The sequence below is a fragment of the Phyllobates terribilis genome, unplaced genomic scaffold, assembly GCF_046119375.1.
Source record: "Phyllobates terribilis strain yellow unplaced genomic scaffold, ASM4611937v1 Scaffold_4__5_contigs__length_816908805, whole genome shotgun sequence".
Classification (NCBI taxonomy): domain Eukaryota; kingdom Metazoa; phylum Chordata; class Amphibia; order Anura; family Dendrobatidae; genus Phyllobates; species Phyllobates terribilis.
In genome coordinates, this window is record NW_027362764.1 from 62,785,166 (window position 1) to 62,811,400 (window position 26,235).

Consider the following 26,235-nt stretch of genomic DNA (forward strand, 5'->3'; position numbering starts at 1 on the left):
GCCCTTACTCTCAGTGACAGGTGAACCACAGGGGATAAAAACAGATCAAGATATGCATACAGCAGCTGTCTACCTTTTTGGCTTTCCTTAGATACATCCTGGCAGAGTCCTTGAAAGCCTCTTCCTTGTCAGACTCCTTGGCTTGCAGATAACAGACCCATCCCAGAAGATACCATACCTACAAGACAAGGGTCAAAAAAGGGCATCATTATGGACAATGAGCAGCAGGTGAGAGAGGGCTGGGAGCTGCACATCATATTCCTTGCCGGGCGTGAATGACTTTTAATGATCTCATACAATGCATAATAATCAGACGTGACAAAATCAAAAAGTATATTCAAAGAGAGACTGTCAGCAGAAAATGACTGATCAAACCAAGCACATGGAGTGGCCAACCACTTCCCACCATTTTCCTACCTACTGGCTGTGTATGCATCTTCACCTCCCTCTTCCTTGACTGACACATCTGGGTTTACAGGAGCCACAGGAAGATGGACGTAGATAGAAAGAAATATTTGGGAAGCTGCAATGAACTGCTTGGCCAAACCAAGGAGGCACTGAACACCTGCACTTGGTTTGAGCAGTCATTTTGTGATGATAGACTCCCTTTAAATACTGTAGGTACCACAGTAATGAACTGACAGGGAATGCGATGAATTGACAGTGTCTACTCACATGGTCAGTTCAGGTGGTCCTCAGCTAACAGCGTCTATTGTGGTGGCACTCTGTAGACAGCACCTAAAGAGGTGGCACACTGCTGACACTATCTAATGCCATGGTCTATTGAGGTGGCACTCTCTCGACACAGTCTATCATGGTAGCATTCTGATGACACCGCCTAAAGGGGTGGCACCCTGCTGACACCATCTATTCGGATGTCTACTCACATGGTCCACTCAGCTGGTCCTCTACTAATAGCGTCTATTGTGGTGGCACTCAGTAGACACTTCCTAAAGAGGTGGCACATTGCTGACACTATCTAATGACATGGTCTATTCGGGTGGCACTCTCTTGACACAGTCTATTATGGTGGCATTCTGTTGACACCGCCTAAAGGGGTGGCACCCTGCTGACACCATCTAATGGGGTGGCACTCTGCTAACACAGTGTTTTGTGGAGGTCTCTACTAACACCGTCTATTGGGGGGCACTCTGCTAACACAGTCCAATGGAGTGGCACTCTGTTAACACCATCTATTGTCATGGGACTAGCCTAACACAGTCCAATGGCGTGGCACTTTACTAAAAGAGTCCAATGGTGTGGCACTATGCTAATTGGTATAGCACTCTGCTAACACCATCCACTGGGGTGGCACTCTGGTAACGCAGTCCAAAGGAGTGGCGCTCGGCTAACAATGTCTAGTGGGGTGGTCCTCTGATTACACAGTCTATTGGAGTGGCACTCTAATTATGGCACTCTGCTATCAGTCTGTTTGGGTGGCACTCTGCTACCAAAGTTTATGGGTTTGGTTTGATTCTAAAGAGTGCAGTAGATAACCATACGTTATCTCATTAATGATAATTATAATAATAATTAGGATTTTATCAGACACAAAGTACAGTGATATAGAAGGCCATATATATGTACACAATAGTCGTTGATTAGATCTTGACAAACGAGCTGCCATGTTAATTAACCTGCGTTCTCCCCGTTACCACGGTAACCAGTTTTGTGCAAAGAAGTTTGAATTGCTTTATTAAAGTAAGCCCTTTGTTGTGTGTGTGGTCTCGGCAGGGAGCCGGACTATGAAATGAGCTCATATACTCTATATTACACTGTGTTACAATACAGTCTTTAAAGTATTATAATTCCAAGGCGGCCCCATGCCAGCAGTGGATTAGAAACCGCGCACTTTTATTTTTCTTTTTATTAACAGGAACATTAGTAGCCCATGGTTATCATGGCTTGAATTGCTATTTTATAATAAATGAAGAAAGAAAAACCTGAAAATGAATATCGACCTTGTATTGTGTTTCTATATCCAATCATTCCGCACGGATTCATTTTTTTTTGTATACTTTTAAGGCAGTCTAGACCTCCAGAGTTCTAAAGAGTCACATGACTATTAGATCCGATGATCATCTGACCAGTCACGTGATCGCTGCCATGCCGGAAGTAGGAGGATGTACTGTCCTTTCTTACCAACTCTCCTGGAACCTCCCAGAAGAAGAAGAGACCACTCGTACAGAATCGGAGTGAATAGATTCGAGAGACCCAGTCCAGTGGCCACATCAGTAATCTGTGGCCTCTGGACAGGAGCCCTGAGAACCGCCTCCCTCTTTCCGGTATCCGCAGCTCTTCCCTTCATTAGCCGAGCTGGCAGATGTCATCGTTGAGGCTTGACTAACATGTGACATCGCGCCACACTGGCTAATCAAAAAATGGGCGGCTGAAAAGTACAGAAGGCAAGAGGGCACTCGTCCAACGACCACAAATTACTTACGTGTCTGATAGACCAGGTCCTGAGAATCTATTTGCCCTGATTATACTACCGCTGGACTTCTGGAAGACTCAATAAGTCTCCTGGGTCCACGGAAACGGCCTGAAACCTCCAAAAATGTGGCTATTCTTTGAGGCTTCTTTATTCAGAGAGAAAGAATGAAGAAGTGGGAATGCGTGTGGAGGCGCGCAGGTCATTAGGTGATGGGTATGAAAAAGTGTCCGTGATTTTTTTGAGGTTGAAGAAACTTATATAGATTATTTTGACTGTAATTATCATATTACAGTTAACAATAAATGCAGATGATGTCTTCATATCGGAATTATGGGTTGTAGACATGTACAGTTATATGAAAAAGTTTGGGCACCCCTATTAATCTTAAGCTTAATATTTTATAAAAATCGGTGTTTTTGCAACAGCTATTTCAGTTTGACATATGTAATAACTGTTGGACACAGTAATGTTTCTGCCTTGAAATGAGGTTTATTGTACTAACAGAAAATGTGCAATCTGCATTCAAACAAAATTTGACAGGTGCATAAGTATGGGCACCCTTATCATTTTCTTGTTTTAAATATTCCTACCTACTTTTTACTGACTTACTAAAGCACTTTTTTTGGTTTTGTAACCTCATTGAGCTTTGAACTTCATAGCCAGGTGTATGCAATCATGAGAAAAGCTACTTAAAGTGGCCACTTGCAAGTTGTTCTCCTGTTTGAATCTCCTCTGAAGAGTGGCATCATGGGCTCCTCAAAACAACTGTCAAATGATCTGAAAACAAAGATTATTCAACATAGTTGTTCAAGGGAAGGACACAAAACGCTATCTCAGCGATTTAACCTGTCAGTTTCCACTGTGAGGAACATAGTAAGGAAATGGAAGAACACAGGGACAGTTCTTGTTAAGACCAGAAGTGGCAGGCCAAGAAAAACATCAGAAAGGCAGAGAAGAAGAATGGTGAGATCAGTCAAGGACAATCCTCACACCACCTCCAGAGAGCTGCAGCATCAACTTGCTGCAGATGGTGTCACTGTGCATCGGTCAACTATACAACGCACTTTGCACAAGGAGAAGCTGTATGGGAGAGTGATGCGAAAGAAGCCGTTTCTGCAAGCACGCCACAAACAGAGTCGGCTGAGGTATGCAAAAGCACATTTGGAGAAGCCAATTTCTTTTTGGAAGAAGGTCCTGTGGACTGATGAAACCAAGATTGAGCTGTTTGGTCATACAAAAAGGTGTTATGCATGGCGGCAAAAAAACACAGCATTCCAAGAAGAACACTTGCTACCCACAGTAAAATTTGGTGGAGGTTCCATCATGCTTTGGGACTGTGTGGCCAATGCCGGCACCGGGAATCTTGTTAAAGTTGAGGGACGCATGGATCCCACTCAGTATCAGCAGATTCTTGACAATAATGTTCAAGAATCAGTGACAAAGTTGAAGTTATGCAGGGGATGGATCTTTCAGCAAGACAATGATCCAAAACACCGCTCCAAATCTACTCAGGCATACATGCAGAGGAACAATTACAATGTTCTGGAATGGCCATCCCAGTCCCCAGACCTGAATATCATTGAACATCTGTGGGATCATTTGAAGAGGGCTTTCCATGCTCGGCGACCATCAAACTTAACTGAACTGGAATTGTTTTGTAAAGAGGAATGGTCAAAAATACCTTCATCCAGGATCCAGGAACTCATTAAAAGCTACAGGAAGCGACTAGAGGCTGTTATTTTTGCAAAAGGAGGATCTACTAAATATTAATGTCACTTTTCTGGTGAGGTGCCCATACTTATGCACCTGTCAAATTTTGTTTGAATGCAGATTGCACATTTTCTGTTAGTACAATAAACCTCATTTCAAGGCAGAAACATTACTGTGTCCAACAGTTATTACATATATCAAACTGAAATAGCTGTTGCAAAAACACCAATTTTTATAAAACATTAAGCTTAAGATTAATAGGGGTGCCCAAACTTTTTCATATAACTGTATCTCTTATAATAATGATTTATTATGGTTTTCCCATGTGTCCATAAAAGATATTGTCTGTCAGTGATTTCTTGATAAGCTGTTCAGAAAAAAAATAAAAAGTCAAGTTGCCAACCCAGGATGATAGCCAACAGTTAACAAGTAATAAGTAGACATTAGAAAAATCCTAATAGTGACCCTGTTACAATGAGACAATATTTTGAGCCATTTTCAGGTCTCTCCAGAGATGCTCAATAGGCTTTAGGTCAGGGCTCGGGCTGGGCCAGTCAAGAATGGTCACAGAGTTGTTCTGAAGCCACTCCTTTGTTATTTTAGCTGTGTGCTTAGGGTCATTGTCTTGTTGGAAAGTGAACCTTCGGCCAAATCTGAGGTCCAGAGCACTCTGGAAGACGTTTTCATCCAGGATATCTCTGTACTTGGCCGCATTCATGTTTTCTTCAATTGCAATCAGTCGTCCTGTCCCTGCAGCTGAAAAACACCCCCATAGCATGATGCTGCCACCACCATGTTTCACTGTTGGGATTGTATTGGGCAGGTGATGAGCAGTGCCTGGTTTTCTCCACACATACCGCTTACAATTATCACCAAAAAGTTCTATCTTCGTCTCATCAGACCAGAGAATCTTATTTCTCATAGTCTGGGAGTCCTTCATGTGTTTTTGAGCAAACTCTATGCGGGCTTTCATATGTCTTGCACTGTGGAGAGGCTTCAGTCGGGCCACAGCAAGTGACAGCATTTTGGAAACTAGACCCCTCAAGGAACTTATGTAGATGTGTGGTGAGCACCCTGAACCCCCAAGTGCTTTACAGAAGTTTATAACATGGAGCCGTGAAAATAAAAAAAATCAAACTTTTTTCACAAAAATTATGTTTTAGCCCCAATTTTTTTATTTTCACAATGGTAAGAGGAGAAAATGGACCACAAAAACTTTTGTGCAATTTCTTCTGAGTACGCCGATACCCCATATGTGGGGAAAATACAGTGTTTGGGCGCACGGCAGGGTTCAGAAGGGAAGGAGCACTGTGTGACTTTTTGAACGCAAAATTGGCTGGAATTGAGAGTGGACGCCATGTCGCGTTTGGAGAGTCCCTGATGTGCCTAAATAGTGGAAACCCCCCATGAGTGACCCCATTTTGGAAACTAGACCCCTCAAGGATTTTATAAAGGGGTATAGTGAACATTTTGAACCCAGAGGTAAGACACAGAAATTGATAACATTAGGTCATCATATTGAATAAGTTGGCATTAATCTTAAGCTCAAGTGCTCGCTATTTGAGTTTGCATCTGGTACTCGGGTAAGCACCAAGTATCGCGGGTGCTGGAGTGACATGCTCGAGTCCCCGTCTGCATGTTTCACGGTTATTAGACACCCAAAAAAAACCATGCGGGGATCACTCGTGCATGGCAGGCAATCCCCGTGAGGTTTTTTTGGGCCGCAAAGCATATGGGACGGAGACTTGAGCATGTCACTCGAGCACCCGTGATACTCGGTGCATACCCGAGCACCCGATCCAAACTCAAGTAGCGAGCACTTGTGTTCAACATTAGTTGCCATATCGTCATCATTTTTTTAAAAAAAAAAACAACCCTAGCACAACCCTAACCCTAGGACAACCCTAACCCTAGCACAACCCTAACCCTAGGACAACCCTAACCTAGCACAACCCTAACCCTAGAGTTTATTTTTTACGGCGTTCCTCGTGTGGCATAAGTGATTAGACAACTTTATTCTTCGGCTGAGTGCGATTACAGCGATACCAGATTCATATCAGGTTTTTATGACTGACAGCTGTCACACACTAAAAGACGCATTTTTTGCAAAGACTAGTTTTTGAATCGCCATATTTTGAGAGCTATAATTTTTCCATATTTCGACTGACATTCATATGACGGCTTGCTTTTTGCGGGACAAGTTGACGTTTCTATTGGTACCATTTTCAGGCAAGTGACATTTTTTGATCGCTTTCTATTCCGATTTTTGGAAGGCAGAATAAACAAAAACCAACAATTCAGGAATTTTTTTTTGTTGTTTTTTTTTTATGCCGTTCCACGTGTGGTGAAATTGATAATGCAGCGTTATTCTTCGGGTCAGTACATTTACAGCGGTACCACATTTATATCTTTTTTTTATGTTTTTGCGCTTTTACACAATAAAAACGATTTTCTAGAAAAAATAATTGTTTTTGCATCGCTTTATTCTGAGAACTCTAACTTTTTTATTTTTTGGCTGATGGAGCTGTATGGCGGCTTGTTTTTTGGGGGACAAGATGACGTTTTTCAGTGGTACCATTTTTATTTACATTGTTTTTTTTTTATCGTTTTTTGCTACGTTTTTTATTTATTTTTTTACCGTGTTCACTAAAGGGGTTAACTAGTGGGACAGTTTTATAGGTCAGGTCGTTCCGGACGTGGCGATACTAAATATGTGTACTTTTATTATTTTGTTGTTTTATTTTTCATAATAATATTTATTAATGGGAACATTATATTTTTATTTTTGGGGGATTCTTTTTGTTCAATTTTTTTTATATTTTTACAAAAAAAATGTATTTATTTATTTGCTTCACTTTCTGATTCTTTTTTTTTACTTTTACACTATGTCCCACTATGGGACTTTCACTTTTAATTTTAAGATCACCTGTATAGCACAGGAATGCAGCAACATCCCTGTGCTATACAGGCTGTCACAGCTGCACAGGGAGAAGTTACATTGGTTATGCACTGCTCATGACCAAAGTAACTTCCTGCCTCCTGGTGACCCGGATGTTGTCATGACGACATCGGGTCGTCATGACAACACCCGGAATCTGACTCAGACGCCGCGGGAGGAGGTAAGTATCGGCGCTTACCTAAGCAATGCTGTGATCGACTTTGATCGCAGCATTGTGGGGGTTAATGTGCCAGGATGGTGCGGGACCGCTTCTGGCACATAGCACCAGGTCTCAGCTTGTGTGGAGGCGCGATCCCGCTCGCGTAATAGAACTTAGCTGGTCCATAAGGCCCCTCAATGTTGAGTGGGGACGCCATTGCGTATACTTATGATGCCAATGTGGCACCCCAGGGGTCTGGTCTCCACAGTAATAGCAATATTATGTCTGAGAGCAGGTGGGAGGTCTCTTGGTCAGGAATCCTATGCATGCCACACCTCCTGCCCAGTCCTGGGAGGGGAAGAACTTCCCCTATATAAAGCTGGGGCTGAGGCAGGGTTAGTGAGAAGAGTAGAGCTGAGAAGAAGAGAAGCAGCTATAGGAAAGAGAGATCAGGAGCTCTGGGGAAGTCGTGCTAAAAGGAGTCAGGGGCTGGCAGCTGTAGAGCTCGCCCTGATTGAAGAGTTACCACCGGACCCGGAGTCCGAGGCTGTGGGGATTAACCCAGACCCAGCAGCAGAAACCGCTCGGCAGGGGATTTCAGGTCCTCTGGCCAAGAAACCCGAAGGCACGGTCACACGCGTGGGACCAGCACCGCCGTCGTGGAGCGGAAGCCACTAGAAGGCCCCGAGTCACCGGCCATACGGGTGAGCACCACACGGTACACTCAGGGACGTGGGCTACCTTTACCCGCCTCTAGCAAGGTAGCCAGAAGAGTACAATTAGTTGGGGAGGCCTACAACTCCGCCTGGCCAAGGGGGATCCCATCAGCTCAAGGACTGACCAGGCCCCGACCGCTAGCCAGTACTCCGGGAGGGTCTATCTTTGTCACCAGTAAAGACCCTGAACTACACCGCATCGTCTCTGAGTGATTCCTGCTACCCCCATCATCCACGTCGGCTGCCCTGAGGCCATACCCCTCCCGTTGGGGGTTATACCATCCACGCTGCACCATCCTTCCACCGGCCTCAGCGGTCTGCCCTGCAGCGGCAGCTCCATAGCTGCATTCAACGAGTGGCGTAGTCGTCCTACATCTACTGCTAATATACCGCCACTTAGTCTGACTCCCTGGGCACGGACCGGGTCACCGCCACGAGACTACTACCCCTATCAGATCCGGCTCCGGGTAGTCCCTGCGTGCGCAACGCTACATCACATAGGCCCAGGGCGCGTCAACTTTTGGCGTAGTCGGCAGGATTTCATGCCCGCAACCACCGGGTACTGCGTGCCTGAAAAAGACTGTTCAAACTTACCAGTGGTAAAGATTCCCGCCATCCGGCGCCATCTTCAGCCTTCTTCCCGCCATCCGTGAAGATTCCCGCCATCCGGCGCCATCTTTTGCCTTCTTCCCGCCATCCGTGGAGTTTTCCCGCCGTTGGACGCCATCATGAAGACGCCGCGCGGGAAGAAGAGGGGCGTGGACTCCGAAAGCGCGCGAGAACTGAAGCTCCGCCTCACGTCCAGACGTCGCGTAAGGTCCTGGAAGGAGCCCAGCAGACGCTGACGTCACAGGAGCGCGACGGAAGGTCCTCAACCCTGACGATCCACTGCGGAGCCGCGGCCTACGGAAGAGGATCATCGCAAGGTAGGCCACGGTCCACTAGGGGGGAGGAAGATGTCGGATACGGAGGAGAGCTTCACTGCCTCAACCCCCGCCAGCGCCACCGCTGCTGCAGTCATGCCTTTCACCATGCCCTATATCCCGGGAGCGGCCTGGCTACCCCAGTACTCAGGGGAGTCACATACTCTGCATGACTTTAGAGAAAAGCTGGATAGCCTCTTCCAGGTGTACCCCCTCACAGAAGAGCAAAAAGTGAGCATCCTGGTGGCCGAATTAACTGGGGCAGCCCAAAGGGAGGTAAAGTCCTGGCCACCTGGGGGGAGGACTGTCGCAGGGATACTAACCCGGCTGAGGGACACCTTTGATACCCGCACCTCAGCCGAGATTAAGCTTAGATTCTATGGGTGCAAGCAGCGAGCACATGAGAGTATAAGGGACTATGCACTAAACCTACAAGAGGCCCTGAGAGCCATTAAGCAGACCGACCCTGACGGCGTGGGAAACGAGGACAGGCTGTTGACCGAACAATTTATAGAGGGACTATATTGCAATGCCCACCGAACCCAGTTGCGGGCAATGGCCTTACAGGATCCTCATCTGGACTTTGCACAGTTCAAGGACAGAGCCATCCGGGTGCTCCGAGAACCGGCACCGGGTGGCGTAGTGACCCACAGGCGCCCTACTACCGCTTACCACCAGGAGGCGGCGCCCTTGTCGACAGGGCCTGTGGGAGCTGACGAGCAGGCTTTGAACAATGACCCGGCTCCGGACCTGCACCATCAGGTCCAAGAGCTAGCTAAAAGCGTTGCTGCGCTAACCCGAACTGTGCAGTCTTTACAGGTTTCCACTCCAGGGAAGATCCAGCTAGCATCCGGACCGGAGGACATCCCGTGGCGTCGACCAAGGAGGACCCCACCGGCCAGAGGAAGACCCAGCGACCGGTACAACGAGGACGGACAACCTATCTGCCGCCGCTGCAATCAACCCGGACATATGGCAAGGTACTGTCCTTTAAACTGGCACAACCTGGGGTAGAGGGCCAACCCCCAGGAAAAAGATCACCAGGCCCATCGAACTGGCGTGACAAATATGTGGGAGGACGTCCAGTCTTGCCTGTGGTACTGGATGGTATTCCTATGAGTGCCCTACTGGACACTGGGTCACAGGTCACCACCATCCCGTACGTGCTCTTCAAGCAGTACTGGAATGACTCGGATATAACCCGCTACCCTGACGACGACTTGAGTATCATCGCCAGCAATGGTCAGCCCGTGCCACAGATCGGATTTAAAGAGGTGACCATTAAAATCGGTAGAGTCGAGCTGGCAGCCCAGGGACTGATCATTGTGGACATTGACAAGCGCGAGAGTCACCCTAAGATAACTCTAGGAACTAATGTAATTGAAAATTGTCTTGCAGAGGTGATTTTTATTTTACAGCAGGTTGCCAAGAACGCCAGCTCCGGCCAGCAGCGAGTGCTCCAAAAAGAGATCCGGGCACTGATGCGACGGCAACAGGTGGAACTCTCCGGCGGTGAGATTGGTAGCGTGAGAATGTGTGACCCTTTTCCTATTGCCATGCCCCCAAAAAGTGAAATGATGATTTGGTGCCGGGCGGCTATTGGTCTGAGGGGTAGAGATTACCAGGCAATGGTAGAACCAGTTTACTCAGACAGTAGGCCCACCATTTTGACAGCACGGGGGGTGGTCAATGTACGCCATGGGAGGGTGCCCGTTCGCATAATAAATATCGGGAAGAGGGAAGTGTACCTTACCCGGTATGCCACGCTAGCCAAATTGTATACTATCAATCAGAATTCCATACAGTCCGTAGAACCCTTGCCTCCATCTTCTCCGGAGGAAGGTAACGGCTCTAAACAACAAATGGAGGATTGGTGTCAGCAACTACATTTGGGTACTGACTCCACTCCCTCACACCAGAAACAGGGAGTCTATCGGGTGGTTCAAGAGTATGAGAGAGTGTTTAGTAAACACCCGTTAGACTTCGGGCGAGTCAAGGGGGTAGAACACCACATCCCCACAGGAGACCATCCTCCCATAAAAGAGAGGTATCGACCCGTACCCCCTGCACACTACCAACACGCCAAGGGGATGCTTAGAGACATGAAGGAGGCTGGGGTAATCAGAGATAGCTGTAGCCCCTGGGCAGCTCCACTAGTCTTGGTCAAAAAGAAAGACAACACCATGAGAATGTGTGTAGATTACCGGAAAATCAACCGTATCACACACAAGGATGCGTACCCCTTACCAAGGATAGAGGAGTCTTTGGCTGCTTTAAAATCTGCTAACTTCTTCTCTACCTTGGATCTCACTAGCGGGTACTGGCAGGTTCCTGTAGCAGAGGCGGACCGGGAGAAAACTGCATTCACCACCCCGATGGGACTTAGTGAGTTTACCTGCATGCCGTTCGGGCTCTGTAACGCACCAGGAACCTTCCAACGATTGATGGAATGCTGTCTGGGACACCGAAACTTTGTTTTGTTGTACCTGGACGATGTCATCGTATATTCCAAGACTTATGAGGACCACCTGAAACACCTGGCGGAAGTGTTCGAAGCTCTGGCAAGCTACGGCCTAAAGGTGAAACCCTCCAAGTGTCACCTCCTGAAGCCAAAGGTGCAGTACCTGGGACACGTGGTGAGTGCGGACGGAGTGGCTCCCGACCCTGATAAGATCACCGCAATTAAGGAATGGCCAAGCCCCTCCAGCGTAAAGGAAGTGAGGCAGTTCCTCGGGTTGGTAGGCTACTACCAAAGGTTCATTCCCGGTTTCACCAAAAAGGCAGCCCCTATGCAGGACCTCCTGATAGGCCAGTCCAGGAAAGCCAAGAACCAGAAGCCACCCTTCAGATGGGAGAAGCTGGAAGAAGAGTCCTTCCGTCAGCTGAAGATGGCCCTCACGGGGGATGAAATCCTGGCGTACCCTGATTATAACCAGCCCTTTATCCTCTACACCGACGCCAGTAACATCGGGCTAGGAGCCGTACTGTCCCAGATCCAGCAGGGGAAAGAACGGGTAATTGCTTACGCCAGCCGAAAACTGCGACCCACCGAAAGAAACCCTGAGAATTACAGCTCATTTAAGCTAGAGTTCCTGGCAGTGGTGTGGGCAGTCACCGAACGCTTTAAACACTACCTCGCTTCTTCCCGGTTCACCGTGTACACGGATAACAACCCGTTGACACACCTGGACACTGCAAGACTCGGTGCCCTAGAGCAGAGATGGATGGCCCGCTTGTCCAACTATGAGTTTACAATCAAATACCGGGCAGGACGCTCCAATACCAACGCGGACGCCCTGTCCAGGATGCCAAACCTACCGGACGAGGGTGAGGATTCAGAAGACTTGGAAGAGGTCGAACTCCCTGCGTTCCACCGTCATGGGACTATCCAGTATTCCCACCGTGTAAGGGGTAAGCAAGCCGCTACGTTCAACCCCTTACCTCACTACAACTGGGCGGAAACGCAAGACAGTGACCCTGCCGTCCGGCTGGTGAAGGAGATGCTGACTCAGCCAGAAGCTCGCCTTGACCCAGACGCTCCGGAGGAGGCCAAGCAACTGTGGGCAGAGAAGAGTCGACTGTTCCTTTACAAGGGGAAGTTGTGCCGCAGAATGGTTAACTCCCGGACGCATGAACTGATCTGGCAAGTAGTGGTGCCAAGAAGGGACGCAGCTATGGTGATGGAGGCATACCACGACGGGGCTGGGCACTTCGGATGGAAGAAGCTGGAGTTCCTGCTGCGCGGGCGGTTCCATTGGGTAGGCATGAGAGGAACCATCGAGAGGTGGTGCAGAGACTGTGGCCCATGTAACCTAAGAAGGAAGGACCGTGCCAGCCAGAAGACCCCCCTTCAGTCCATCGTCACCCGGCAGCCGTTGGAACTGGTCGCCTTGGATCATGTAAAACTGACCCCAAGCAGAAGTGGCTACGTCTACGCATTAACCATCGTGGATCACTACTCCCGGTTCTTGGTTGTCGTCCCCGTCAAGGACTTAACGGCTCAAACAGCAGCTAGAGCCTTCCAGCAGCACTTCTGCCGTCCACACGGCTACCCAGAGCAGGTGCTGACGGACCAGGGACCTGCCTTTGAAGCGGAGGTCTTCCAAGAGTTCTGTACTCTGTATGGCTGCCGGAAGATCAGGACGACACCCTATCATCCGCAAACTAATGGACTTTGTGAGAAAATGAACCAGGTGGTGATAGATCTTCTAAAAACATTGCCCCTGGAAGAACGCAGTCTGTGGCCTGAGAAGCTGCCCGACCTGGTGGACCTATACAACTACATCCCTGTAGGTTCCACCAACTGTACCCCGGCTTACCTAATGAGGGCAAGACCCGGTAAGCTACCTGTTGACCTGGAGATGGGAGTCCTGACACCCGAGGACACTTCACCGGAAGCAGACTGGGACACAGAGAGGCAGCAGCAGTACCGGAAAGTACAGGAGAGCGTGGAGCGAAGTCTCTGTCTAGCTAGGGAAAGACAAGAGAAAACTTACAACCAGTATGCTCCCGCTGTTCCCTTGGTACCCGGAGAGCAGGTCTTGAAGAGGAAAAGACGGCTCCACAAGTTGGACGACCAGTGGGAGAAGGACCCGTACATCGTACTGCCCTCAAGCCACGACAACCCAAAGGTCTGTACCATCAGTAAAGACGGAGGGGAAACCACAACCATTGTATCCCGGGATCACCTGAAGAAGTGTCCCGAACAGCTACGGAACCCTGAAGAGGAACAAGAAGACCCTCGACCCGTAGAGGAAAGGGAAGATGTGGTTAGTACTGTGCTCGGAGACTTCCCTCGGTCCTGGACTCAAGTCAATGGTGCAGTTGTGGTACCCGTCCTCACGTTCCTCCAACCAGCATCCCAAGTACTTACGGAGCAACCGGTAGAGCTGGAAGAACAGCCGGTCCAGGAGGCAGAAGACTCCACACAAGCAGATCAGGAGGATCAACCCTCTGCTTATAGTGAGCCTGCATACCCCTAGTGAGCCAAAGAGCCCGTAGACAGCTGCCCAGTTTATCCTTGACAGCTCCTACACCCTGTAGTTCAGGGCCAGACAGTCAGCTCCGTAGGTCCACTAGGGCCACTAGAGGCCAGTTACCCGCACGTTGGAGGATTTGAAGTGTTTAAATTGTTTTATTTGTGGTCACCTGTCTGTTACTTGTAAATAATTATGTGTTTCTAGTTATTTTTAGGAGTCCTTGGTGGATTACCGGGAATCCTTGTACAATTGGTTGGAGCGTAACTTAGGAATGGACTAAAGACTGTTAAGGACTCGGGGCAGGACAGACCCCTACCTGGTTACGTCTCCCTGTGTTGGTGAAATGGACACCCTTGTTTTCTTGAAAAACTGCACCCGGTTGCGGACACGCCGTGACCATCATAATGTATTTTTCTTTATTGTACTGTTTTTGTTTATAATTTGCTATGTTTACAAAAGTATGTTTAGTCCCGGAGTACTAAAATTCACTAGGGGGGAATGTGGCACCCCAGGGGTCTGGTCTCCACAGTAATAGCAATATTATGTCTGAGAGCAGGTGGGAGGTCTCTTGGTCAGGAATCCTATGCATGCCACACCTCCTGCCCAGTCCTGGGAGGGGAAGAACTTCCCCTATATAAAGCTGGGGCTGAGGCAGGGTTAGTGAGAAGAGTAGAGCTGAGAAGAAGAGAAGCAGCTATAGGAAAGAGAGATCAGGAGCTCTGGGGAAGTCGTGCTAAAAGGAGTCAGGGGCTGGCAGCTGTAGAGCTCGCCCTGATTGAAGAGTTACCACCGGACCCGGAGTCCGAGGCTGTGGGGATTAACCCAGACCCAGCAGCAGAAACCGCCCGGCAGGGGATTTCAGGTCCTCTGGCCAAGAAACCCGAAGGCACGGTCACACGCGTGGGACCAGCACCGCCGTCGTGGAGCGGAAGCCACTAGAAGGCCCCGAGTCACCGGCCATACGGGTGAGCACCACACGGTACACTCAGGGACGTGGGCTACCTTTACCCGCCTCTAGCAAGGTAGCCAGAAGAGTACAATTAGTTGGGGAGGCCTACAACTCCGCCTGGCCAAGGGGGATCCCATCAGCTCAAGGACTGACCAGGCCCCGACCGCTAGCCAGTACTCCGGGAGGGTCTATCTTTGTCACCAGTAAAGACCCTGAACTACACCGCATCGTCTCTGAGTGATTCCTGCTACCCCCATCATCCACGTCGGCTGCCCTGAGGCCATACCCCTCCCGTTGGGGGTTATACCATCCACGCTGCACCATCCTTCCACCGGCCTCAGCGGTCTGCCCTGCAGCGGCAGCTCCATAGCTGCATTCAACGGGTGGCGTAGTCGTCCTACATCTACTGCTAATATACCGCCACTTAGTCTGACTCCCTGGGCACGGACCGGGTCACCGCCACGAGACTACTACCCCTATCAGATCCGGCTCCGGGTAGTCCCTGCGTGCGCAACGCTACATCACATAGGCCCAGGGCGCGTCACCAACCTCCGCGATCAGGTAGGAACCAATCAGGGTCAGATCAGGGACTTTCCTAGTCTGAACGAACCTGTCAGGTTCAGGGGCTTATCTCTTCTGCTTTGTATGTTACCCGTGTGCTTATACAGTCATAACAAAAGTAAAACAAGTTATAGCCATTAAACTAACATGTACTAAAAGTGTGGTGGGACCAGAAGACCCAGATATCCTGGAATTGAAATGGATAATATCCATTTGTTACTGCAAGGGCAAATACCAATGTGGCGCCCCTGAGGGTTCGACCGCCACAGGAATGCTGCACTTCTTCAATGGAGTGTGGTGTTCCTCCTCTGAGGTAAGGCCAGTGTGATGGTAGTGATCTAGCCTTTTGCATCCAACACCACATTTCCACCAGAGGGAGCTATTATGCACTAGGTGCTGCTCCCCTGGTTACAGGGAGACTGGGGAACACAAAGTGGTAAGAACCAGTTAGTGGGTGTGGGTGGAGGAACAACTAGTAGGTTACACTTCAAACCTAGTACTTAATAGAATGCCATCTTTGATCTTGGTTCTTCTGCTGGTTATCTTGGGTCTTTCGGTCCTTGTTAGTCGGTTCTTCTCTGGTCCATCAGTCTAGCCTTTGCTAGTCTGTCGGCTGTCTCTGTGCTGTCAAACTATGGTGTGTAATGTGACTTCCCTCCGGGAGCGCAGATCCTGTGTGGGCCTGCACAGGCAAGGGACACGGCCCTCGTACCCTGATCTTGGGGCGAGAGGTAGGTTGCAGGCAAGGAATGTCTCAACCCGGCCGAGGACCAGGATCAAGAAGGCCCGGGAGCTTTAGAGTATGGCTCCCTAGCAAATGGGTCCCGGGGAGGATGCAGACGGAGCGGAGCACGCCACCTGTCCTCGCCTACCTGATCTATTCAGAGGGATTCCGGCTGCAAGAGGGGTACCGGCCCCTGACACCCGACCTCGTACTCTACGTCCAGGATGGGAAAGCCCGGTTAGGCCCTGAGGATCCCACCGGGCGTCGGATGGAGAGGAATTGCCACCCGACCCCTACACCTGAGAGGAGCTCAGAGGGAGACCCGGCCTATCTACACACGCACAGACAGGAAAGGGTGAAGTCTGTAGTGCAGGAACACTCTGGTGCAGGGTCGCTACCGAACACTGGACTTCCTCGGAGGTAGTCGGACCCCCGTCCCTGGTGGCCGCAGGACTCCGCGAGGAGCAGGGAGTCTCCTTCCCGCTAACATCTCTGAGTGAGTAAAGCCTTGGAAGTTCACCCCTATGGCCTCAGGACTGTTCATTACGCGCCATACCACGTGACACGGTGCCCGTACTCCCCGCACTACTACCCCCCCTTCATCCTGTCTTGCCTGCCCTGAGGCCTTGCTCCGCCTGTGGGGAGCAGTGAGAACTTTGGCCACCATGACACCAGGCCTCAGCGGACTGTAGCGGCGCTGGTGGCCCTTCACCTGACACCACAGGTGGCGTAGTCGTTAATCAGCCACTCAACCCGGAATAGCCCACACCATCTCTTTCTAATGTGACGGCCCTGAGCACGGGTCGGGCCCAGGCCACGGCTGCATCCCATCTCTTCAACGCAGGGCCCGACACCGAGTCCCCCAACACCCAGGGTAAAACACGGGCTTTCTGAGTAGAGGCGTCACACCAACAGTAAAAGATTCCAGATTAGAAGATTAAATAGGATCCAATATTCTATGATTGGACAGAGACAGAGGGTTTCTGAAAGGGTTACTCACAACCTTATCAATAGTTACAAATTGCAAAGTACATGTAAAAACAAGCAACTTTGCAATTTATTTCTTATTAAAAATACTCTCTGTTGTCAAGCACAGATAGATTTTTAACTTTATAGTTTACAGCTTTGGGTATCGGTCACCTTTGCTGTCTACCAGCGGCGGACGGTCTCCTAGGCAATAAGTGCAGCGCTTGCACAATGTTTGCTATAGAGCTTGCAAGCGTTGCACTAAAGATAGCTGGAGTGCACAATTCAGCCAACCAGTTCTGGTGACACTGTGCTTCTCCAAAGCGGCAGAGGCAAAGATGCCTCGGGCCACAGCTCTGCCATGCTGCTGGAACAAGCTGTCAATCATCAGGAGCGAACCTTCCCCCCCGGCAAGCAGTCTGCTCCTGCAAATCTATGTTAAGAAAAACTCTTTACGTGCTGTAGTCAGTTATAAAAAGAACAATTGGGGGGTCTAGCGCAGACCACCAACCCTTATATCTCTGGACTAAAAGATATAGACACATTTCTACAATAATTTTTTCTTGCTTTATCTCATAGTCCAACAATATGGTAGCTTAGTCGTGTTGGCATATGCAACAGATTAGGACTTATTATAAGTGAAAGGAGGACTTTATACTAACCAGACAGCAGATGGCGATAGTGTGTAAAGTTATATGCTTGCTGTAATGTGGGGAGGGAAGCTCTCAATTGTTGGTTGTTTTTACTTCCTGTGTTTGTTTGTTTTTTTTTCTGTATGTGTTATGTCGGCAGCACACGGACTGTGTGACACTGAATTGTATCTCATGTTTATCCAGTATGAAGTAAATACTGTTTACTCAAGATATCTTGCTGATTGAAGCTCTCGTAAGTACAGCGGTGACTGTAAGAAGATGCACTCTGCGACAAGTCGAAGATTAAAAAGTGCTATTTTTGTGATTACTAACCGCATCTGTAGCATAAAGCGCAATATAGAATCCAGGAGCGCAGAGACGGTAAAGCACAATGAGGAATAGAAATCAGAACTTTCTGCATGTAATGTATTATTACATAAATAAGTGTTATTCTACAAAAAAACACTGTCGTTAGATTGGGGGAAAATGTTTTAAATTAAGATGAATGTGTGAAAATGGCTTGCTTGTAAGGTACGATCAGGAATAATGTGCTGAAGTGCTGTCCAAAAATAAGAGTAAATGAAAAAATATAAAAGCCATTGACTGGTTTGGCGGTGGATTTCTTGAAGCAGAACATTATACATACAGACAATTTGTGGAGAATAGAGTCTATTTGCTGTAGGGTGTAAAGATCGCTTTAAAGAGCTTGGGCTTCACAAGCAGAGGCCGATGATAAAACTGTTTTGAAATGATTGTAAATTCATTAAAGGGGGTCCTTCCACTTAAAAATAAAAAAGAAGTGGTCCCTAAACTATAGCATGCATCCTTGCTTTGTATTTTGCCTGCAGGGGTGATGTCAAAATTACAGTGCACATCACTGCCTCTGTAGCCAATGGCTGAGCTCCTGCCGCTAATCATTAGCCGCTGAGCTAGTGATTGGCTGCAGTGGCAGTGATGTGTACTGTAGTAGTGATGTCACCACTGAAGCCAAAATACAGAAACCATAGAAGAGGTGGAGAGATGGCGCTGGAACCCGGGAGTAATATCTGGCCTTGTTATTTTACAGACTGCAATCGTTCGGGGACCACTTTTTTTTTAAAGTGGAAAACCCCTTTAATGTTTATGAATTGTTCATCAAAAGTAAAAAGCCTCCTCACTCAAAGCATTTCAGCTGATATTAAGTTGTGGGCCTAAAAATCACAAATAATTAAGCCCTAAAATTGAATTTAAAAAGGGAAGTCAATGGGAACAGCCCCCTCCCCCTGTTAGGACGCTTCCTTTTGGCCCCCAAGACAGAAAGTTTCCTGTGTTACTCCTGCACTGCTAAGATATGGGACAGTGTTGGGGTTACCAGAATGGTTGTTCGGACTATGACATATATATTAGTAGGATTTATAATGTAGGGGTTGGGAATAGGCCATGGGATATTACTAGGAAATATAGTGTGGAGTTGGAACTATTGCATAAGATTTAAGACATGGACACTAGTGTGGAGGTTGGGAGTATTTCATAGACACTAGAGTGGAGGTTGGGGCTATGACATGAGACCCTAGGGTGGAGGTTGGGCCTATGACATGGGACATTTGTGTCGAGGTTGGGACTATGACATGGTCACTAGTATGGAGGTGGGTGAAATGACTTGGGACAATAATGTGGAGGTTGGGGCTATGACATGTTCACTAGTATGGAGGTTGGGGCTATGACATGGGATGCTAGTGTGGAGGGTGGGGCTATGACATGGGATGCTAGTGTGGAGGGTGGGGCTATGACATGGGATGCTAGTGTGGAGGTTGGGGCTATGACATGGGATGCTAGTGTGGAGGTTGGGGCTATGACGTGGGACACTAGTGTAAGGGGTGGGGCTAGGATGTGGGACAATAGCATGGAGGTTAAGGCTATGAGGTGGGACACTAATGTGGAGCTTGCAGCTATGACATGGGACACTAGTTTGGAAGTTGAGACTATGACATGGGACACTAGTGTGGAAGTTGAGGCTCTGACATGGGATACTCGTGTGGAAGTTGAGGCTCTGACATGGGATACTCGTGTGGAAGTTGAGGCTCTGACATGGGATACTCGTGTGGAAGTTGAGGCTATGCCATGGGACACTCGTGTGGAAGTTGAGGCTATGACATGGTCGCTAGTGTGAAGTTGGTGCTATGACATGGACACTAGTGTAGAAGTTAGAAGTTGGGGCTATGACATGGACCATTAGTGTGGAGGTTGGGGCTATGACATGGGACACTAGTGTTGGTGGTTGGAGTTATGACATGGACACTAGTGTGAAGGTTAAAGCTATGACATTAGAAACTAGTGTGGATGTTGAGCTATGACATGGAGTCTAATGTGAAGGTTGGGGTTATGACATGGGACACTAGTGTGGAGGTTGGTACTTTGATATCGGACAATGATGGGAATAATAGAGAGGGAGGTTGTGACTATTATATGGGACAGTGGTAAAAATAATGGAGGGGAGGTTAAAACTATGAGACATTGGTGGGGATGACATGAGACAGAGGTGGGGATAACAGATGAAAGGTATGGACTAAGACACAGGACAGAGGTGAGAACAATGAAGGGGAGGTTGGGACTATGACATGAGACCAGAATATAGGACAATGGTGGAGATTATAAATTGTTGGTTGAGACTATGATATAGGACAGTTTTGGATCACATAAGTACAAACAATGAATGGTCTAAGATGCCTATGCACTCACTTGTATCACTTCATCATCTTCTTCCAGCAGCCCATCCAGCACCTCTGTAGCCAACTGAAAAACAAAAATAAAGAGGTTTAGAAGAGACAACGGGCCATAGGGTCATCAAGAAAGACCTTCAACAAAACTTTCTGAATAACACATTCAGTCTCTGGTCTATATAAGACAACGAAGCTGAGCTTGAAATATATATGTGATGAATTATTCTGCAGCGGGTCATCAATATTTGACACAAGTCACTGTATAATGTCCTGGACATCAATGTTAATGTGTTCGTATCATCCACGCTGATCAAGCATGGCCAACCCAAAAAATCCTAAAAGTCCATAAATATTAGGAAAACCTCTTAGTCTCATCATTCCTACACCTACAACCCCCCAATATTACAGGTCCAGTCCACATTCGCTGTGTACACGCAGCTGAGATTATCATTACGTTTTTATCCGTGACCCCAATGACCGGGTTATGATAATATGTCAGAAACCTCAGGGGTCTTTGAGCCGCAGTCTGATAAAATAACAAGTGAAAATAGCTCTACCGAGTGAAAACCTGGCAGGACCCAGGAGATCGTAATGGAGAGTCAATGTTCTCCTTACATCCGGTAATGCAAACATCATGGGACCGCAATATATTTACAGGGAAAGTATCACCTATATCATTTTGTATTCATTGAAACCATATAGTAAATATAAAATATAGTGAAACATAAGATTTATTATAATTTACTTGTATTTTATTAAGAGAGGGGAAGGAGGTGAGCTGTGACATCATCTATAGTGAATAGTGGACCCTGTGTTATCTACTGTATATAGAGGTGTTATCAGCCATTGTACAGGAGGAGGTGAGCTGTGACATCACCTATAGTGAATAGTGGACCCTGTGTTATCTACTGTATATAGAGGTGTTATCAGTCATTGTACAGGAGGAGGAGGTGAGCTGTGATATCACCTATTATAAATGGTGGAGCCTGTGTTATCTACTGTATATATAAATGTTATCAGTCATTGTACAGAAGGAGGAGGAGGTGAGCTGTGCGTGAATGTGAATACAGAGGCCGTTAGCAGTTATGATCCTGTGTGTGACGATAATGAGATCTCAGTTAAAAATAATCTCTACAAAACAACAAGAATCAGCCTAATATTGAGCTTAGCATCAAGAGTGAAAAGTCCAAGATTTCAGATTTATTTTTTTAATATAGATAACAATATGTAAAATTAAAAAATGCTTTTAACCAATTTAACATAAATTTAACATAACAACTTAATTCAAACAATAGGTCTTTTTTTAATGACTCATACCCTTTAAGGGTCAGTCCACATATGCATCAGTATAACAAATACCATTTTTCGTCCTACAACACTCCTTATACCAGCTGGTGGTCCAAGAGGACCAGTGCCCCCCCAGGCCGATATCAAAGGACTCTAATGCAACCTAGCTAAAACATCTGTCTGCAGGTAGGTTTTCTTTTTTCTGCATGAGACTTCAGTTTGGCTTACAACCTATTGGTGCAATCAGGGAGGACAAACTTGTTCCGTTAACAAGCGCCAAATGGCAGTTAACAAGTCGATTGTCCCTCACTCGCTTACACGTTCTGTCCCCATACAGCATTATGTTATTGTCAGCACATTCCATTTATACCACAGCACCCTATACACAGTATGATAGGATCCCACAGTTCCCACACATCCCCCCCACACAGTAGGATATCCTACACATTCCCCCCACAAATTAATTACAATAATAAAACAAAAAAATATGACTAGTCTTGCCCCGGATCTCCCAGCTTGCGGCTCCAGTTTTGCTGTGTGCAGACTGAAGCTCCGTACAGCAGGAGTGATGTTGTGACATCGTCGCGCCTGCTGCTCTGAGTCTCAGACGCACAGAGTGAATGGTGGAGGAGGGAGCCGTATTCAATGGTATCTGTAGGAGGATGTAGATACCGGTGAAATTGAGACACTGGAGGGAGGGCGGCCAGCTGGCCTCAGTTTCCAACCAATTTGTTACATCTAAGGTAAACCTGGATTGAGAACAAATTGATCTAAAAAGTTTATAGCAAAACTGTAAAACTTTTAAAAATACAATGACATTTATTTGCCGAATCCAGAATATGTCTGTAATTCTCCCTACGGACATTGGCATAATAGTTATATTGGGCTGGAGTTGCCCTTTACATTTCGTATCCAACCCCATGACTTCCCCCCCTATTTTGTGCTTGCACATGCAAAAGGTAGAAAGAACGATGTGATGGGTGATTTATACAGCAGTAGCTATTTTTCTGTTGTTCCCATTAATTATTAATATACCAGACATCAAAAGCGGCAGAATCCCAGGATAGTTTGTATTTTTTGTTAACATTTACAAACCCAAATACCAAGAAATTTATGACACAGCAGTAGTCAGATTGCGAGAATCATTATGAAAACTGCCAGTAGGTAAGGAGCCGGAAATATGATGAATTTTGTCTACAGTCCCGGTTAATACCAACACTGTATATGAATTAACAATGACTGTATGCAAACATTAATTGCTTCTTTTGAAGACAATTCCCCAAGACATCATTAATTTATGTGAACTCTGAGGAGCTAATCTTTACGGTATGAAGCCGATGCCGAGATGAGCCATTAGCGATGCGGGTACTATGCATTTCAAACACAGTATGTCATTCTACATGAATACATCTCGCGGGAATTATTTTCTATATATATGCATTGTGGAACAAAGTTTCCTGCTGTTCTTTGTTTCATAGGAGAGGGAACCACCATTTAGAAACTGTAATAGTGCTTGACAATATTAGTTTTCTTCTAACAGATCTCTAAGGAGCAAATAAAGAAAAAAAACCGCATAGACTTCCGAATACAGTAAGGGATTATGTCTGACTGGACTAGGTCCATGACATAAAAGACACTATGATATTTAAGGGGTATTCTAGTTAGACAGCATGAAAATAATCAAGTTTTCAATTGATTTGCTTTTTCTATCTGCTGTCATTCTCCTGCTGTGAGCTTTTATCTTACATAGTGTACAGCTGTCTAACAAAAAAAAACTATTCTCAGCCAATAAAAATCAATACTTTATTAATACCTTAAACTTTACGTATTTCCAGTAAGAACAACAGTAGCAAAAGTATATAGTGGCCCAATTTATAGATAGTACTATGTATACTCTCCATCTTATCATTATATGTGTTAGTCTGTAGTGTACAGCTGGTTTCTAAGGAGCTCGGACATCAGAGCCTGGGAGTGTCAACAGTAGTTACATTCAAAAAGAGGGCTTAACTCCTAACATACCAGCCACCTCTTTTCAGCCCAATGATTTCTATACAGTAATAAACTGCTCAGCTCCCTCCCTCAGCATCACTGCTCTCACTGTCCAGAGCTGTGCACTTGTTCAAATGTTTGTTATCTCTATGTGCAAATATAATGTTAGTAGTGTACACACCAGAACAAACCACTGATAGCAGAACTTGTGTTGAGCTCTATAGTTCTACTAATACAGCTCTGCTACTCACCAGATCTGTCACCCAAGGAGGAGAGCCCACTCTGCCAGAAAACAGGAAGGGAAAGAGACTGCAGAGTTGAGAGCAGCTCAAGAGACAACTTGAGAATAATTGTCTCAAGTTAGAATTTGTTAGACTATTAGAATTTGTATTATGGCAAGAAAAAAGCAGCTAAGTAAAGAAAACCAAGTGGGCATCATTACTTTAAGAAAAGAAGGTCAGTCAGTGCGAAAAAATGGGAAAACTTTGAAAGTGTCCCCAAGTGCAGTTGCAAAAACCATCAAGCGCTACAAAGAAACTGGCTCATATGAGGACCGACCCAGGAAAGGAAGACCAAGAGTCACCTCTGCTTCTGAGGATAAGTTTATCCGAATCACCAGCCTCAGAAATCGCAGGTTAACAGCAGCTCAGATTAGAGACCAGGTCAATGCCACACAGAGTTCTAGCAGCAGACACATCTCTTCAACAACTGTTAAGAGGAGACTTTGTGCAGCAGGCCTTCATGATAAAATAGCTGCTAGGAAACCACTGCTAAGGACAGGCAACAAGCAGAAGAGACTTGTTTGGGCTAAAGAACACAAGGAATGGACATTAGACTAGTGGAAATCTGTGCTTTGGTCTGATGAGTCCAAATTTGAGATCTTTGGTTCCAACCACCTGTCTTTGTGCGACGCAGAAAAGGTGAACGGATGGACTCTACATGCCTGGTTCCCACCGTGAAGCATGGAGGAGGAGGTGTGATGGTGTGGGGGTGCTTTGCTGATGACACTGTTGGGGATTTATTCAAAATTGAAGACATACTGAACCAGCATGGCTACTACAGCATCTTGCAGCTATTCCATCCGGTTTGTGTTTAGTTGGACCATCATTTATTTTTCAACAGGACAATAACCCCAAACACACCTCCAGGCTGTGTAAGGGCTATTTGACAAAGAAGGAGAGTGATGGGGTGCTACGCCAGATGACCTGGCCTCCACAGTCACCAGACCTGAACCCAATCGAGATGGTATGGGGTGAGCTGGACCGCAGAGTGAAGGCAAAAGGGCCAACAAGTGCTAAGCATCTCTGGGAACTCCTTCAAGATTGTTGGAAGACCATTTCCGGTGACTACCTCTTGAAGCTCATCAAGAGAATGCCAAGAGTGTGCAAAGCAGTCATCAAAGCAAAAGGTGGCTACTTTGAAGAACCTAGAATATAAGACATATTTTCAGTTGTTTTACACTTTTTTGTTAAGTCTATAATTCCACATGTGTTAATTCATAGTTTTGATGCCTTCAGTGTGAATGTACAATTTTCATAGTCATGAAAATACAGAAAAATCTTTAAATGAGAAGGTGTGTCCAAACTTTAGGTCTGTACTGTATATCTCACCACTCCTCTACTTGAGTAAGAATTGCAATTTTTTGTGACCTTTTTAAAAAGTTGCAATTCATAAATGGCTATCTTACCCCACTTTCCCACCCATTTTGGTAAGAACAACATAAAATAGCAAAAAATTTGCTTTTTTTTTTTTAGCAAAAAAGACATGCAACATAGCTCGCGACAATTTGATACCAGAAAATTGTCGAAAAAAAGCCCCTCCAAAATGTTATCACTGAGGAGATTACCATTCATAGAAAATCTTCAAAAAAGAAAAAAGATTCAATAGGCTTTAGAAGAGGAGGATAATGCCACTCTCTCCAAATAACACAAGTTATAAATGCAGCTTCATCTCCCTCATCCTTCATCACTCTCCTCTCCTAAACTTAAAATATTACTGAAGACAAAGATTTTCTGACTGACGAGGTTCAGAACATTTCAGGAGAGTCTGTAGTAATCAGGTACAATATGCTTAGAAGAAAAAGGATGATGCCACTTATCAGTATAAATCCTTAAACTAATGAAGCACAAGGCACCGAACACTAATAGGCGACCAACAGAGGCTTTGGGTATAGCCACAGGGTCATCAACCACCAGACATTCTCTTGAGTGTATTGTAAGGCGGCGGTGTTCACACCGTGCAGTAACTGAGGCAGTGACCCAAGCAAGTCCAACAAACAGCTTTATTCAGCAACTGACAGGTAAACAGGACAGTCCTCCGGTTCGCAGCCGGGTTAACATGAGTCTTTAAACAACAGTTGCCGTGGGCAACGGCCGCGCCGGGCCGCTCAGAGCCTGACAGGTGCAGAGGGTTCCCAGGCGTGGGTTCAGCCACCCTCAATCCTGCTGAGCTTTCCCGCTGTGCTCCTAGCAGGTTCCAACATAGAACCACACTAATCCTTAGTGCAGGGGTTTTTAAAGGACATGTGGCAAGAGCCACTGGAAAACCCGGGTTGGAGGAAGGAGGCTG

The 26,235-nt window shown here is 46.7% G+C and overlaps 1 protein-coding gene across 7 annotated transcripts in view; it reads right to left on the reverse strand.

Annotated features, from left to right (window-relative positions):
* The window catches only part of LOC141264961 (uncharacterized), a 497,475-nt gene that overhangs the window by 76,558 nt on the left and 394,682 nt on the right, over positions 1–26,235 (reverse strand). For all 7 annotated transcript variants that reach the window (XM_073677414.1, XM_073677419.1, XM_073677412.1 and 4 more), the window contains 2 exons: positions 20,411–20,464; positions 74–178 (listed from right to left, as the gene is read on the reverse strand). In XM_073677414.1, coding sequence (XP_073533515.1) covers positions 74–178; positions 20,411–20,464 — 159 coding nt within the window. The remainder of the gene's footprint in view (positions 1–73; positions 179–20,410; positions 20,465–26,235) is intronic.